At 48.3% G+C, this 14,587-nt stretch overlaps 1 protein-coding gene across 1 annotated transcript in view; it reads left to right on the forward strand.

Moving 5' to 3' along the window:
* The window catches only part of plcb1 (phospholipase C beta 1), a 751,388-nt gene that overhangs the window by 551,941 nt on the left and 184,860 nt on the right, over positions 1 to 14,587 (forward strand). The window contains exon 9 of the mRNA XM_078230364.1: positions 3,808 to 3,974. Within this exon, the coding sequence (XP_078086490.1) occupies positions 3,808 to 3,974 (167 nt within the window). The remainder of the gene's footprint in view (positions 1 to 3,807; positions 3,975 to 14,587) is intronic.

Below are 14,587 nucleotides of genomic sequence, written 5' to 3' on the forward strand. Positions count from 1 at the left end.
ACACCGACTGGTCAACCATTAAAAGGACTTGAAAAATTGTTCCAGAACTTGATGAAAACTTGCTTTTTGTGGAGCCGGAGTGGATCTCCCAGTCCAAAGAAAAATAATCACGGAACTCAGTCAGCCCATAACCTCTTCCTCTGGAGTGGTGAGCCGTAGAACCATACAATCCCAACAGTGCAGAAAGAGACAATTCGGCTCATTGAGTCTGCACCAACTCTCCGGAAGAGCATCCCACTCGGACCCTCTCCTCCTCCCTATCCCACACATTTGACCATGGCCAATCCACCTAACCTGCACATCTTTGTGCACTAAGGGGCAATACACCATGGCCAATCTACCTAACCTACGCACCTTTGGACACTAAGGAGCAATTTAGCATGGCCAATTCTCCTAACTTGCACATCTTTGGTCTGTGGGAGGAAACGAGCATCCAGAGGGAACCCACACAGACAGTCACCCAAGGCCGGAATTGGACGCAGGTGACTGGCGCTGTGAGCTCAGTTACAGTGCACTTAGCATGCCACAATTACTCAACGTAAGATGGATCTTGGGCCTGCTCACTTTCGTCCATAGGCACTAACAATAGGCCTATTGGACACTATTCAACTTTCTACCCTTTCAGGGGAGGTGATGGCCTCGTGGTATTATCGCCAGGCTGTTAATCCAGAAACTCAGCTAATGTTCTGAGGACCTGGGTTCGAATCCCACCACGGCAGATGGTGGAATTTGAATTCAAAAAAGCAATATCGGGAATTAAGAATCTACTGATGACCATGAAACCATTGTCGATTGTCGGAAAAACCCATCTGATTCACTAATGTCCTTTAGGGAAGGAAATCTGCCGCCCTTACCTGGTCTGGCCTACATGTGATTCCAGAGTCACAGCAATGTGGTTGATTCTTAACTGCCCTCAGGCAACTAGGGATGGGCAATAAATGATGGCCAGCCAGCGACGCCCATGTCCCACGAATGAAATCAAATCAAATCCTCTAAGACGCTCTTTAACTTCTCTTTTGTTCAATCTTATGATCCTAATATCGCTTTATGGGGCTTAGCATCTTTGAAAAAAAGTCAAAGATGGGGCTGTGTATAAGGCAAGGGTTAAGTGGGAACTTGACACACTTGAGAGTGACACTCTCAAATAATATTTGAACCACTAACATAGTTTGAAAAGAGAGGAAACTAAAACATAGCCGGTTCAACCTTCACAGTTTGTACTATCACCCTGAATCTCTAGAGAGAGGTGAATAATTAAAAATAAAGCTTTCAAAAGGACCCTTTGATATTTCCCTCCGAATGCCGAATCTAATTTAATGAAACCCCAGGATTCAAATCTAATATTCTGGACTTCAGTGATCTTCCAAACCTGAGAGCATTTCCACAGCTAAAACATTGAAAAGAACCACTGCATTCTGCAGAATATTTGACCATCTTTGTTTGCATTTAATCTAATAACCTTCTGTCTCATCCTTAAACACATATTTATTTAAATTACTTTTTTTTAATGGAAACACAAGCTGCAAGCATTCCACATGTCCCCAGTTAAGCATTTGAATTTCTGCTCACACTTGAGGCCTGTTAATTTTGTACCCATGTCCTCTATTCTCTGACCAGAGGTTAAATTAAAGAACAGCGACTTGCCTTTATATAGCACACTGAAGGGAGTAAAAAGTCCCAAAGCCTTTCGTGGGAGCCTTATCAAACAGAGTTTGATGCTAAGCCCCATAAAGTGATATTAGGATCATAAGATTGAACAAGAGAGGGAGGGTAAAGAGCGTCTTGGAGGATTTGATTTGATTTCATTTGATTTATTATTGTCACATGTATTAGTATACAGTGAAAAGCATTGTTTCTTGCGTGCTATACAGACAAAGCATACTGTTCATAGAGTGCATATGGGCGTCACAGTGGCACGGTGGTCAGCACTGCTGCCTCAGCGCCAGGGACCTGGGTTCGATTCCCAGCCTCTGGTCACTGTCTGTGCAGTCTGCACGTTCTCCCCGTGTCTGCATGGGTTTAATCCAGGTGCTCCGGTTTCCTCCCACAGTCCAAAAGACGTGCTGGTTAGGTGGATTGGTCATGCTAAATTCTCCCTCAGTTTACCCGAACAGGCTCCGGAGTGTGGCGACTAGGGGATTTTCACAGTAACTTCATTGCAGTGTTAATGTAAGCCTACTTGTGACACTAATAAATAAATTTTAAAACATCAGGGAGAAGGAAAGGAGAGAGTGCAGAATGTAGTGTTACAGTTATAGTTAGGGTGTAGAGAAAGATCAACTTAGTGCGAGGTAGGTCCATTCAAAAGTCTGATGGCAGCAGGGAAGAAGCTGTTCTCGAGTCGGTTGGTACGTGACCTTAGACTGTTGTATTTTTTTCCCGATGGAAGGAGGAAGAGTGAATGTCCAGGGTGTGTGGGGTCCTTAATTATGCTGGCTGCTTTTCTGAGGCAGCGGGAAGTGTAGACAGAGTCAATGGATGGGAGGCTGGTTTGCGTGATGGACTGGGCTACGTTCACAACCCTTTGTAGTTTCTTGAGGTCTTGGTCAGAGCAGGAACAATAAAAGAGAGAGTGAAAGAGACAGCGAGGTTCCGACATGGAATTCAGAATGTGATGACCTCAACGAGGCCCATGAGGTTGGCCTTTTGAAGTATGAGCTCCCTGATTGAGGGAATGAATGCCTGCCCGATCAGTCCCACCTGTGTATGTATAATGAGCAGTGTCAGGTCCATTGGCATTCCGGATTCTGACTGTGTAACTGAAGCACACTGAGGAGTGGGATCGAGTTTGTAAATGAAGGGAATCTGGTGGAGGGAAACCGGCCTCTGAGAAGTTACTTCACAAACTTAGGCAGTTGAAGGCACAGCCACTAATTGGTGGAGAGATGAAAATTGGGGATGCACAAGAGGCCAGTGTTGGTGGAGGGCAGAGACCTTGAAGGATCGTAGGACCAGAGGAAGTTGCAGCAGTCGGGAGGTCAGAACCTTGGCCAGAATTGTCCAACCTCCCTCACGACGGGTTTTCCCGTGACGGAGACCGCTGGCTGCCGGCAGGATCTTGAAGTCCCACCGAAGTCTGCAGCATTCTGCATGTGGCAGCCCTGACTAAAAGTGTGAGAGAAAGAGAGGGAGAGGGAGGAATGAATTCACTTTGCATTAAACACGCATGAAGCATGATTTGTAAGACTGGGAACTGGATGGCAAGAATCCATTTATTCAGCACACAATTAAAGCCATCTTCATTGTCTGTGGAATAAGCGTAACGCACAGAGAAATTTATCACCAATTACATGAAAGGCTGTTGAAAGCCCATGAACTTGATATGATTTATTTAAAGTGCTTAAAAATAAAGTGTATATAAGATTAGCATTGAGACTCCTAGGAATTTCTGGTCTCATTCCCTATATATTGAAGACTTTATTTTATAGAATCATAAAATCCCTACAGTGCAGAAGGAGGCCATTCGGCCCATCGAGTCTGCACCGACCGCAATCCCACCCAAGCGCTATCCCTTGTATTTACCCTAGCTAGTGCCCCTGACACTAAGGAGCAATTTAGCATGGTCAATCAACCTAACCCCACATCTTTGGACTGTGGGAGGAAACTGGAGCACCCGGAGGAAACCCACTCAGATATGGGGAGAGTGTGCAAATTCCACACAGATAGTGACCCAAGCCGGGAATTGAACCCGGGGTCCCTGGCGCTGTGAGGCAATAGTATTAACCAGTGTATCGCTCTGCATCTTATTTCAAAGTGTAGGAAGTTCTTCCACTGTAATTGAAATCTATTTTCCTTCATCTATTTCAGTGGTGCAAAGACTAGGCCATATCTAACTGTGGACCAGATGACAGAATTCATCAATTCTAAGCAGAGAGATCCACGCTTGAACGAGATCCTCTACCCTCCAGTGAAACCCGAACAAGTTCAACAACTCATCGAGAAATATGAACCGAATATTACCCTCGCCAAGAGAGGTTGGTTTATTTTTTGAGTTGATTTGATTTATTATTGTCACATGTATTGGTATACAGTGAAAAGTATTGTTTCTTGCACACTATACAGACAAAGCATACTGTTCAGAGAGAAGGAAAGGAGAGGGTGCAGAATGTAGTGTTACAGTCATAGCTAGGCTGTAGAGAAAGATCAACTTGATGCGAGGTCGGTCCATTCAAAAGTCTGACAGCAGCAGGGAAGAAGCTGTTCTTGAGTTGGTTGGTACGTGACCTCAGACTTTTGTATCTTTTTCCCAATGGAAGAAGGTGGAAGAGAAAATATCCGAGGTGCATGGGGTCCTTAATTATGCTGGCTGCTTTTCCAAGGCAGAGGGAAGTGTAGACAGAGTCAATGGATGAGAGGCTGGTTTGCGTGATGAACTGGGCTATGTTCACAACACTTTGTAGTTTCTTGCAGTCTTGGACAGAGCAGGAGCCATACCAAGCTGTGATACAACCAGAAAGGATGCTTTCTATGGTGCATCTGTAAAAGTTGCTGAGAGTCTTAGTAGGCATACCAAATTTCCCTCGTCTTCTGAGAAAGTAGAGGCATTGGTGGGCTTTCTTAAATTTAGTGTCGGTATGGGGGGACCAGGACAGGTTGTTGGTGATCTCGACACCTAAAAACATGAAGCTCTCGACCATTTCTACTTCATCCCCACTGATGTAGACAGGGGCATGTTCTCCACTACGCTTCCTGAAGTCGATGACTATCTCCTTCATTTTGTTGACATTGAGGAGATTTGGGAGTTTATTCAGCTGATTGGATGCTTGTAGTGTTGAACAAACGTAAGATGATGTTTGAATGGGGTTATCAAACTGTCAATTGTTGAAATAGTTTGGGAATGACATTCTTGCATATCTATAGATAACAATGTATCGCTTGCAATACGCAATTGCAATTAGGAGGGATGTGATGGCCTAGTGGTATTATCATTAGACTATTAACCCAGAAACTCAGCTAATGTTCTGGGGAGCCGGGTTCGAATCCCGCTACGACAGATGGTGGAATTTGAATTTAATAAAAAGTATCTGGAATTAAGAATCTACTAATGACCATGAAACCATTACCAATTGTCGGAAAAACCCATCTGGATCACTAATGTCCTTTGGGGAAAGAAATCTGCCGTCCTTACCTGGTCTGGCCTACATATGACTCCAGAGCCATAGTTGACTCTCAACTGCCCTCCAAGGGCAATTAGGGATGGGCAATAAATACTGGCCAGCCAGTGACGCCCATGTCCCACAACTGAATTTAAAGAAAATACGCAACAAGCTAATAACACACCAAATGACTCTGATAATATCACAAATCATGAGTGCTATGCCTGGTTCAGTTATTAACATCTCTGCACTCAATGATATGTTGTGCCCTCAAGCACATTTCCACTTGCCATTCAGCATAACATACGCAAGGAAAATTAACACAATCTCACAAGCAGTTTTCCAAAACACTCGTGGCAGGAATGAAATCTATTGCATGTTCATGGCGGTACATGGCGGACTGGTGTTTGTAGGGCTCCATAGATAATCACTCGGGATGTTATTTTCCCAAGTGGTAATGCACCAAAGGTTGGAGGTGACACCATGAACCATTGTTGTGTCTCAGGCCGGGATTTTCCAGTCATTACCCTTCTCAGCACCCAAAATACCCGCCTGAGGTCAAAGGATATTTTGCCTTGGTGATTAACGTAACCATCGCCATGGAAACGTGAACCAAATTCTGTCTTAAGACAGAAATTGATAAATTGGTACACGGCACAAGGTGATCTGTGGGCAAATGGGGATCTAAATCTATCATAGCCACACAGCATGTTGGGACATTCCCAAGGCTTGGATTTTTCGCCTGCGCGCACTCGATGGGGCCAATGTTACGCACTCCTGGCTGTGGTCAGCCCCGGATCGCAATTCCACACCAGCTGGCCAGTAAACAGCCATCTAACATCAAACACTCAGTGAAAGGCTGAGCGGAGAGAGGGCAGGGAGAGGGCGGGGAGAGGGCAGGGAGAGGGCGAGGAGTGGGCGGGGAGAGGGTGGGGAGAGGGCGGGGAGTGGGCAGGGAGAGGGCGAGGAGTGGGTGGGGAGAGGGCGGGGAGTGGGCGGGGAGAGGGCGGGGAGAGGGCGGGGAGTGGGCGGGGAGAGGGCGGGGAGTGGGTGGGGAGTGGGCGGGGAGAGGGCGGGGAGAGGGCGGGGAGTGGGTGGGGAGTGGGCGGGGAGAGGGCGGGGAGAGGGCGGGGAGTGGGCAGGGGGAGGGCGGGGAGAGGGCGGGGAGAGGGCGGGGAGAGGGCGGGGAAGGGACGGGGAGAGGGCGGGGAGAGGGCGGGGAGAGGGCGGGGAGTGGGCGGGGAGAGGGCGGGGAGAGGGCGGGGAGTGGGTGGGGAGTGGGCGGGGAGAGGGCGGGGAGAGGGTGGGGAGAGGGCGGGGAGAGGGCGGGGAGAGGGCGGGGAGTGGGTGGGGAGTGGGCGGGGAGAGGGCGGGGAGAGGGCGGGGAGTGGGCAGGGGGAGGGCGGGGAGAGGGCGGGGTGAGGGCGGGGGAGGGCGGGGAGAGGGCGGGGAGAGGGCGGGGAGAGGGCGGGGAGAGGGCGGGGAGTGGGCGGGGAGAGGGCGGGGAGAGGGCGGGGAGTGGGCAGGGGGAGGGCGGGGAGAGGGCGGGGAGAGGGCGGGGAGAGGGCGGGGAGAGGGCGGGGAAGGGACGGGGAGAGGGTAGGGAGAGGACGGGGAGATGGCGGACGCCAAGAACATGAAGAGTATGTGTAGGGTTTTGGCACGGTGGCACAGTGGTTAACACTGCTGCCTCACAGCGCCAGGGATCCGGGTTCAATTCCCGGCTTGGGTCACTGTCTGTGTGGAGTTTGTACATTCTCCCTGTGTCTGCGTGGGTTTCCTTCGAGTGCTCCGGTTTCCTCCCGCAGTCCAAAGATGTGTGGGTTCGGTGGATTGGCCATGCTAAATTGCCCCTTAGTGTCAAGGGGGTCCAGCTAGGCTAAATACATGTGGTTATGGTGATAGGGCTGGGTGGGATTGTGGTCAGTGCAGACTCAATGGGCTGAATGGCCTCCTTCTGTACTTAGGGATTCTATGAGTCTATGAATGTGCTCCCTCAAGGGAACAGCCACTGAGGAGTGTCTCAGGGAGATGTTTACCCGTGAAAGGTAAATATCAATGTTAAAACTATTCCCGAGTGTCTGTGCAGCACAACCGTACTCGGATCTCAGCTCCAAACACATTGGTTAATTGGATTTTGGCCCGGACGCTTCATCCCGCTCTGGATCCAGGCTGCAGCTAAAACATAAAGCATGACCTGGCCAATGAACCCGTCTGCCAACAGCAGGAACAGACAGGCTACATCGAATGGCGTTTAATTGGCCCCTGAATGGGCTAACTTGCCTACTGATTGTCAGTGGGCACACTTCTGACTAGCAATTGCCCACCTGCTGAAATCATAGAATCCTACAATGCAGAAGGAGGCCATTCAGCCCATCGAGTCTTCACCGACCACAATCCCACCCAGGCCTATTCCCGTAACCCCACACATTTACCCTGCTAATCCCCCTGACACTAAGGGTCAATTTAGAATGACCAGTCAACCTAAACCGCGCGTCTTTGGAGTGTGGGAGGAAACCAGAGCACCCAGAGACACGGGGAGAACGTGCAAACTCTATTCGGACCCGAGGCCGGAATTGAACCCAGGCCCCTGGCGCTGTGAGGCAGCTGTGCTAACCACTGTGCCGCCCCGTTGCACGAGTGCACAGCCCGCTGCGAGTGTCTCCGTGAGTATTGCATGAGTGCGCGCCTACACGAGAGACGCACCCCATCTCCTCCTCACATCATTTCACGGGCTTCTGGGTCGAGAACATGGCCACCCGAGCAACACAAAGCCCTGGCCCACGAGTATTTGGGATCATGGCCCTTGACAATATAGTTTAGCCAACAATTCCTTTGTTGACTGGATTTCAGAGAACATTGAGACCAGGGACCCCAAATGACTCATTGAAGATCCAAGCAAAGTAATTACTGACAGCCTCAAGCCATTCAGTGAACAAATAAAATCATTATTAGCATGAATCTAAAGAGAAATCCCATCTTACAGCTTTTAGGGCTGATTTTCAAAGGTTGAAGCGCACTAATGGTGATCCTCTTGAACGCATTGGTGATTGAATGTTGTAATTATTCGGCCAAATGTTTACACAGGCCAGTGTGTAGGTGGCTTATTCATCATTTTCCCCAATCTCTGATTATGAATATGATTATTTTTAATGGCAAAGGGTGTTACTGTTGAAGTGGTTGGAGTGTTTACCTTTGATCTCTCCGCCAGGATGAATACACAAAGAACATATAACAAGAGATGGCTTAAGTGCATGTCCATCGATCTTTGAATGAACCATTTGCTGCAACGCTTCTTCAAAGCTATAAATCCCTCAGCCAGCCATCCACCTACTGACGCCATGGTATAGGGTTCCTGCCTTACTTGCGCACATTCATCTCAACCCAACCTCAAGCGGCACGGTGGCACAGTGGTTGGCGCCGCTGCCTCACAGCGCCAGGGACCGGGGTTCGATTCCCGGCTTGGGTCACTGTCTGTGCAGAGTCTGCACATTCTCCCCGTGTCTGCATGGGTTTCCTCCGGGTGCTCCAGTTTCCTCCCTCCACCCTGCCCCCGTCGCTCCCCACGCCACAATCTACCTGCCCTGTTTTAATGTGTTGCTGTCGTTCCTTGACTAACTTAACGTGAATTAGTGAATGACAGAATTACAAACAGATTTGTCACAGATGGCACTTTGATAGTCCAGGCGGAGCAGCCTCAATGGGCCGAATGGCCTAATTCTGCTCCTGTATCTTATGGACTCCCAGCTTCATCTATTTTAATGGTATCTACTCTTGATATCTGGTGGCATGATGGCACAGTGGTTAGCACTGCTGCCACACAGCACCAGGGACCGGGGCTCGATTCCTGGCTTGGGTCACTGTCTGTGCGGAGTCTGCACGTTCTCCCCGTGTCTGCGTGGGTTTCCTCCGGGTGCTCTGGTTTCCTCCCACAGTCCAAAAGGCGTGCTGGTTAGATGCATTGGCCGTGCTAAATTCTCCCTCAGTGTACCCGAACAGACGCCGGAGTGTGGCGACTAGGGGATTTTCACAGTAACTGGACTCGAAACATCAGCTCTTTTCTCACCTTACAGATGATTCCAGACCTGCTGAGATTTTCCGGTATTTTCTCTTTTGGGCTCCCCCACCATGTCCACACTGATGGCTTTGGCCACCCCCCACTTCCGAGCCCTGAACTCCTGGAGAAAATTTTCTTGTAGCTCTTCACAGAAACGTAAAATGGGATATTGAACCAAAGAAGAATTGTCTTCCCTTGTCAATGTCATCAAGTAATTCTATCAGGAGGTTTATTCCACATTCATTGTGTGAAGAAGAACTTATGAACATAGAATCATAGAATCCCCACAGTGCAGAAAGAGGCCATTCAGCCCATCGAGTCTGCACCGACCACAATCCCACCCAGGCCCTATCCCTGTATCCCCACTTATTTACCCTGCTAACCCCCCTGACACTAAGGAGCAATTTAGCATTGCCAATCAACCGAACCTGCAGATCTTTGGACACTAAGGGGCAATTTAGCATGGCCAATGATTCAATTTGATTTGATTTGATTTATTATTGTCACATGTATTGGGATGCAGTGAAAAGTATTGTTTCGTGTGCACTATACAGACAAAGCATACCGTTCATAGAGAAGGAAAGGAGAAAGTGCAGAATGTAGTCTTACAGTCATAGCTAGGGTGTAGAGAAAGATCAATTTAATGCGAGGTAGGCCCATTCAAAAGTCTGATTGCAGCAGGGAATGCACCTAACCAGCACATCTTTGGAGTGTGGGAGGAAACTGGAGCACTGGAAGGAATCCCACATAAACACGGGGAGAACGTGCAGACTCCGCACAGTCACACGAGGCTGGAATTGAACCCAGGTCCCTGGCGCTGTGAGGCAGCAGTGCTACCACTGTGCCACCGTGCTGCCCAATGTATGCATACGATGTATTGGCACCCGAGGTATTAATTCTCTTTGTTCATGTTACTTCATTGTTCCTGATGGAAAGCTCAGGATCAAAGGCAAAGTAAGCAAGGTATGAATGTTGATATTCCAGGAGAATGGTGATGAAAATGAAGCATATTGTCTCTGGTGTATACAGCTTTCTATTCTCTGGCATTGAGATAGATTTTCTTGAAGCAACAAGGAGCCTGGAGACTCCGCCACTCATTGAGCCAATGTACATATCTGCAGAGAAACCAGGAAACTCTCTGTTTGATTATTACAACCTTGTTCCTGTTTATTGAATTCTGAAGTCTATCGACAAACAAAAAGATCACAGGAGCACAGAGCTGATGATCAGATGGGATGTATTTTTGCTTGATCTCTAAGATGGGTTAATAGAATGCCAGGGGTATTAACTTTGGCAACTGCCATGGTTTTATTCAGAACGTTTGCGTTCATTGATCTGGAGATGAATACGAAGATAGTCTTAGGCACTTGAAGAGGGATTTTGCACTCACATAGCGCACCTTATGACCTCAGGTAGCCCCAAAGCATTTTACGGCCAATTAAGTATAGCGTAGGAAGTACAGCAGCCAATTTACACACAGTAAGCTCAATCCCACAAAAATCAAGGTGGTAATTACCAAATAATCTGATTTTAGTGATGCAGGATGAGTGTTAGGAACTGTGATGACTTCAGCCAGGCTAATGAGGTTGGCTTGCTAGAGTATGAACTACCCGATGAGTCTGCTGCACGCAGCAGTACCGCACAACCGTAGGTTTTTCCAGTTCAAGGGCTCCCAAGCTTGCCCCTTGTGTGGTCTTGTAGAGTCTGTGGACGATGTCCACGTTTTGGGTCTAAGTTTGCACTCCCTTTTTGCCTACCTCAAAAATCTTTTACTGATGTTTTGTTTGCATTTCAGTCCCACGCTCCTGATCTACGGGCACCTGGTGCGGAGAGGGGCGGGTCGGGAGGGCGATCTCCTCATGATCCTGCTCCTGGGCCTGGCGAGGCAAGCAATCAATAGGCCCAGGCAGCGGGCGATCGACGGGGTCGTCCATCCTGACTGCCTGCCCCTCTACCGCGGCTATGTTCGCGGCCAGGTGTCCCTGGAGAGGGAGCATGCGGTATCCACGGGCACAGTTGACACCTTCCATGCCCACTGGGCATTATATGCTGGGGTGTATTATCGAACCTGCTAATCACCTTTTGATTTAATGTTTTAAGTTTCCTTTGTACTTTGATTTTGGTTCGGGCTGTTCCCCCTCCTTAATTTGTCCTAAAGTTAATTTGAGTTAGTTTATTTGGTTGGTGTTGAAAGAGATACCAGATGAGTCCTAATTGATGGTTAAATCAGGGAACCTCATGCTCCCTATTTAAAGCAGGTGTGTCAGACTCCCAGCCTGCATTCAGCAGGGAGCAACTGGAGAGCTGTACACATGTATGGTGTAAATAAAGTAACTTGGTGACGGGACTTTCGCCTCTGTGGAGTTATTACAGGAACATTAGAATTCAGAGCAGAAGTAGGCAAATTCAGCCCTTCGAGCCTGCTCCGTCATTCAATCAGATCATGGCTGATCTCTCCCTGGTCTCAAATCCACCTCCCCACCTGTTCCCCATACCCCCTTATCCTTTTTTATCAGAAATATATCTATCTCCTTCTTGAAACCATTCAATGATTCAGACTCCACCGCGCGATGGGGCAGCGAGTTCCACAAATTCACCACCCTCTGCGAGAAGTAGTTCCTCCTCATCTCAGTTTTAAATCTACCGCCTCTCAACCTATACCTGTGACCTCTTGTTCTAGATTGCCCCACAGGGTCAATCTAGAACATATTTGGTCTACATTAACTTTATCAATCTTTTCTGTATTTTATATACCTTAATCACATCGAGTACAAGCCCAAACTGTTTAATCTCTCCTCATACGTCAATCCCTTCATCCCCGGAATCAATCTGGTGAACCTCCTCTGAACTGTCTCCAATGCCACCACATCCTTCCTCAAGTAAAGAAGCCAAGACTGGACACAATACTCCAGATGTGGTCTCATCAACACCCTATACAATTGTTGGCCCAAAACAAACAGGTTAACTTCCCCTGTTACATGGATTTGAACACCAGCACCTCTGACAGTGCAGCACTCCCTCAGTCCCACGCTAGAGGGCCAGCCCACCCTAGACCTTTCGTGCTGAAGCACCTGTGAGTGGGACTTGAACCCACGACCTTCTGATTCACAGGTACGAGTGCTGCCAAGTGAGCCACGGCCTACAATGAGGCTTTGTCAGCAGCATTGGCATTTTAAAAATTCATTCATGGGTGGCCAGCATTTACTGCCCATCCCTAGTTGCTGTGGCTCTGGAGTCACATGTAGGCCAGACCGGGTAAGGACAGCAGATTTCCTTCCCTAAAGGAACACACGGTGGCACAGTGATTGGGACTGCTGCCTCACAGTGCCAGGGATCTGGGTTCGATTCCTCGCTTGGGTCACTGTCTGTGCGGAGCTTACACGTTCTCCCCGTGTCTGCGTGGGTTTCCTCCGGGTGCTCCTGCAGTCCATAGATGTGCGGGTTAGGGGGATTGGTCATGCTAAATTGATCCATCGTGTCAGGGGGCCGAGCTAGGCCTAGCTAGGCCTAACCATGCATGTGGTTATGGGGAAAGGACCTGGGTGGAATTGTGGTTGGTGCAGACTCAATGGATTGAATGACCCTCTTCTGCACTGTCGGGATTCTATGATATTAATGAACCAGGTGGGTTTTCCTGACAATGATTTCATGGTCATCAGTAGCTTTTTAATTCCAAATACTTATCTTTTATCGAATTCAAATTCCACCAGCTACCATGGCAGGATTGGAACCCGGGTCCCCAGAACATTAGCCACGTTTCTAGATTAACAGTCCAGCAATAATACCACTAGGCCACCGCCTCCCCTGTTGAGACAGGCCCAGGATCTAAAGCATTAGGAGTCAGACAAGGATTAACTTTGAATAGTGAAACAGAGTAGAGGCAGAGAAGGAAAGGAAACAAAGCCAGCTCTCTGGATCCCCGTGTTCCCAAAGATCTGGTGACCAAGAACCGACTGATTTCGTCACATGAAGACCCATGGCAGAAACCCGCGACCCTGAGTAGACATCATAGAGGGACGGACAATGCTGATTAATCTGAAATGAATTGAAAATAGACGCATTGATTTTCGGTTCTATTTCTACTTTGAATGAACTTGCTTCTGAGTTTAAAGCCTCAGCACATATTCTGACAAAGCTTTAACTGTTCCATTCTCCAAAGCCTCAGAGGGCAACCGAGTTCTTGTGCGTAATTTCGGGCTGTGATTACAGTCGCAAGGAGTCTTCAACTCTTAGGGATGCTGATCCATCTTCTGACATTGTGCATCTGAAGTCACACTGCGGTTGCTAGAGAGGGAAGGCCGAGTTATGAGTGTGGCCTTTGTCACTGAGCACAAGAGAACATTTCTTAAACATCTAGAAATGTAACACTGCTTTCACTGAATCATATAACCAGACAATACCCTACTTGATCTCCCAAACCCGGCTCTCGGCCAATTTTACAATGTATCAGGCGTTCAGATGGCACCGCGCAGAACTCTGTTTGCCCCGGTTCATAGCCAGGACATGAACTGAGCACAAAACTGACCTTTTAAACCCTCCTAGGAGATCCTTTATAGATCATCACCGGCTGTGAGGAAATTTCTGACTCCCCGGGGTGAATTTTTCACTTCTGCCCGCCGCAGGAATCGTAGTGGGCGAGGGGCAGACGACAGAAAGGTCCGTTGACCTCGGGCAGGATTTTCCGGCTTCAGGGCGAGTGCGGCCGGAAAATCTCGCCCGTCCTTGTCCTTTCTCATTGGCAACTGGGCTAACAATCTCGAACAAACAGAGCAAGAGGCCACAGAGAGCTAAAGACAAATCCATTGCACCTGATTTTAGGTGTTTTTCTCCTGCTGCTTTCTTTTGACTTGAGGACTATAGGAGCCATTCGATCCGGCCTTTGCTTTCTGAATTGGTGCTTCCAATGCCCTCTTGTGCTTTGTATTTATCAGTAAAGGCCGGCACTTTCTGGGGTACAAGGCCATGGCTCCCTCATCACTTGGACACCAACAGTGTCGAAGGGGACCATTCGGCCCATTGAGCCTGCACCTACAACAAACCAAGCCAATCTTTATCCCCTTAACCCTACATATTTACCCTGCCAGTCCCCCATGTTGCCACCATGTTGCATTCTTCTTTTCGCTGTAAGCAGAACAATCATACGACAAGGAATGGCAAAACAATGTGGGCTTCTTATCGCAGATAAGATTACATATATTTGATTTGATTTGATTTATTATTGTCACATGTATCATTATACAGTGAAAAGTATTGTTCTTGCGCGCGATACAGACAAAGCATACCATTCATAGAGAAGGAAACGAGAGAGTGCAGAATGTAGTGTTACAGCCATAGCGAGGGGGTAGAGGAAGATCAACTTAATGCAAGGTAGGTCCATTCAAAAGTCTGATGGCAGCAGGGAAGAAGCTGTTCTTGAGTCGGTTGGTGCGTGACC

The sequence above is a fragment of the Mustelus asterias genome, chromosome 15 (assembly GCF_964213995.1).
Source record: "Mustelus asterias chromosome 15, sMusAst1.hap1.1, whole genome shotgun sequence".
Classification (NCBI taxonomy): Eukaryota; Metazoa; Chordata; class Chondrichthyes; order Carcharhiniformes; family Triakidae; genus Mustelus; species Mustelus asterias.